Source organism: Apaloderma vittatum, unplaced genomic scaffold (assembly GCF_000703405.1).
Source record: "Apaloderma vittatum isolate BGI_N311 unplaced genomic scaffold, ASM70340v1 scaffold33581, whole genome shotgun sequence".
Classification (NCBI taxonomy): domain Eukaryota; kingdom Metazoa; phylum Chordata; class Aves; order Trogoniformes; family Trogonidae; genus Apaloderma; species Apaloderma vittatum.
In genome coordinates, this window is record NW_009697915.1 from 366 (window position 1) to 2,392 (window position 2,027).

Sequence of the window (2,027 nt, forward strand, 5' to 3'; positions counted from 1 at the left end):
TTTTGGGAATGCTGCTCCCTCTGCCCCAGGCAGGGGCACCTTTCTAGGTCAACACTGCTTCAGGCAGCTTGTTGTAGGGAATTCATGAAACCCCAGGACTTCAGCGAGATGTCTGAGGCTGCAGTTTTAACCGGAGCAGTGAGTCATCTCTGTGCTTCGCTGACACATGGGGTTGTCAGTGAGCAGGTCACGGAAACAGGAAAACACTGGATTTTTCCAAAAAGCTCGCGGTGTTCGGGACAGGCAGTGACTCACCCAGCCTCCCTGGCTCATCAGCCACTCGCGCTTCGTCGACACAAGCGCATCCGTGATGATCCCGGCCAGCGAGCTGATGCACTTTTCCTGGTTTATGCTTTTCAGGTGTTTCGCAACAAAGGCGCCGAACGAGATGAGCGTCACGACTCGCCCCCAGTTTGTTACTCCATCACTGAACATGTGAGCAGCCACATCACTCACTGACTGCAGATCTTCCTCTTTCTGGATTTCCAGCTTGCGAAGCATCCCTGTAAGAGATGCTGGGTTAGAGGCGGGCACACACCCCCCCAAACACCCCTCGAGGCCATCAGCGACAAGATGCAAAAGCTGTAAGAATCGATGGAGAGTGAGTACGTGGTGCTTCTGCAGAGGGCTCTGCTGCTCACGCTCGCCTGGGCGACTAAAATCAGCCCGTAACCCACTACTAGTTCCTCCCTCCCCACCTCGGGCCCAGCTGCCGTCTCCGTGCACGTCACAATCCCCTGTCTCACAAGGGCTTGAATTGTAAAGCGCCACCACGCCAGAACCACAGCACAGACGTCAGTTTGCCGCCTGGCGCGAGCCAGGACGTAGAGCAGCCACCTACGGCCAGACAGATGTGTCGCCTTTTGATTCATGTGGTTTTAGTGACTGCAAACAAAATTCCCCACTTTGACCTGTAGTGGCCCCTCATGAACAAGGCTTTACGAAACTGAAAGGCGTTGCTTGTTGTTGCTCAAACTAACAGGAAGCCTTCCTGAAGCCAGTTCCTTTTCTGCATGAAGGTAACCAGCCCTCCAGAAGCCTCAGATACCACAGGGCCAGCTCACACTGGTCTGAACATTCCTCCCAAGCTTGCTCAGGGAGCACATCTGCGAATGTGGCCAGGGTAACTGAACCCCTGGTCTTTCGCATCAGCAGAGCTAAGGCCAGAAGGAAGAAACCGAAGCCCTCGGTGTCTAGAAAAAAGATAAATTAAGAAAAACTCCAAAACAGACACATAAAAAATATGAAATGCAAAATAATAGAACATCCTCCTGCAAGAAGGAAAGAGTTTTGCCTCTCGGGAGGATGTACAGACACGACTCTTCCACACACCAGGCACCATCCTGGACTAGGACTGGGCGCAGGGCAGTGCGCTGCGGGAGTCCTGGCACGAGCCCCAGGGCTCAGAGATCGACCCCAGCACCCCGACAGCTCAGGCTGGCCCCAAGCAGCTCAGTTCCGAGCGGTACAAAGCAGGTCACAGTAGTCAGGTCTCACTTTCCATCCATTCCCAAGAAACACTGCAGTAAGGGCATCCGCTCATCCAAGCCCAGGAACCGGGGTTCAGGTTTCTACGGCTATTCTAGAACTTATTGGAGGTGGGTGAACACGATATGGCTATTCTAGAACTTACTGGAGGTGGGTGAACACGTTAAAACAGCTCTAACCTAAACACAAATCGAGGGGAATTTCTCCCCCAGAAGCCCCGCTCCACCCGAGCCAGGGGCGTGAGAAGTTTAAACTCCTAAATTAATCTTTGGACGCTTGGAATTATTTGCACAGAGTCACGCTGAGCAAAGCAGGACGCAAAAGGCAGCCGGGGCTAATCTGTAACCAGATTATCTCCTCTGCACACGCTACCAGCGGTTTTGCCACCTCCCACTCGAGCAAAGTTCAGTTTCATTTTGAATCGCTTCTCAGCTGTTTTAACTCCCTTGAAACCAAGGCCACATCCCATCCGGTAAATGAACCGGCCGAAAGCTCAGTTCCTCCCCCCACCCTTCCTCTTCCCCTTACCGGGGGGCGGT

At 53.3% G+C, this 2,027-nt stretch overlaps 1 protein-coding gene across 1 annotated transcript in view; it reads right to left on the bottom strand.

Annotated features, from left to right (window-relative positions):
- LOC104280236 (induced myeloid leukemia cell differentiation protein Mcl-1 homolog) overlaps positions 1 to 837 on the bottom strand; it is a gene marked incomplete at its 5' end in the record, with an annotated part of 1,186 nt that extends 349 nt beyond the window's left edge. The window contains 2 exons of the mRNA XM_009877817.1: positions 256 to 503; positions 674 to 837. Of these exons, the coding sequence (XP_009876119.1) occupies positions 256 to 503; positions 674 to 837 (412 nt within the window). The remainder of the gene's footprint in view (positions 1 to 255; positions 504 to 673) is intronic.
- Positions 838 to 2,027: the final 1,190 nt, after the last annotated feature.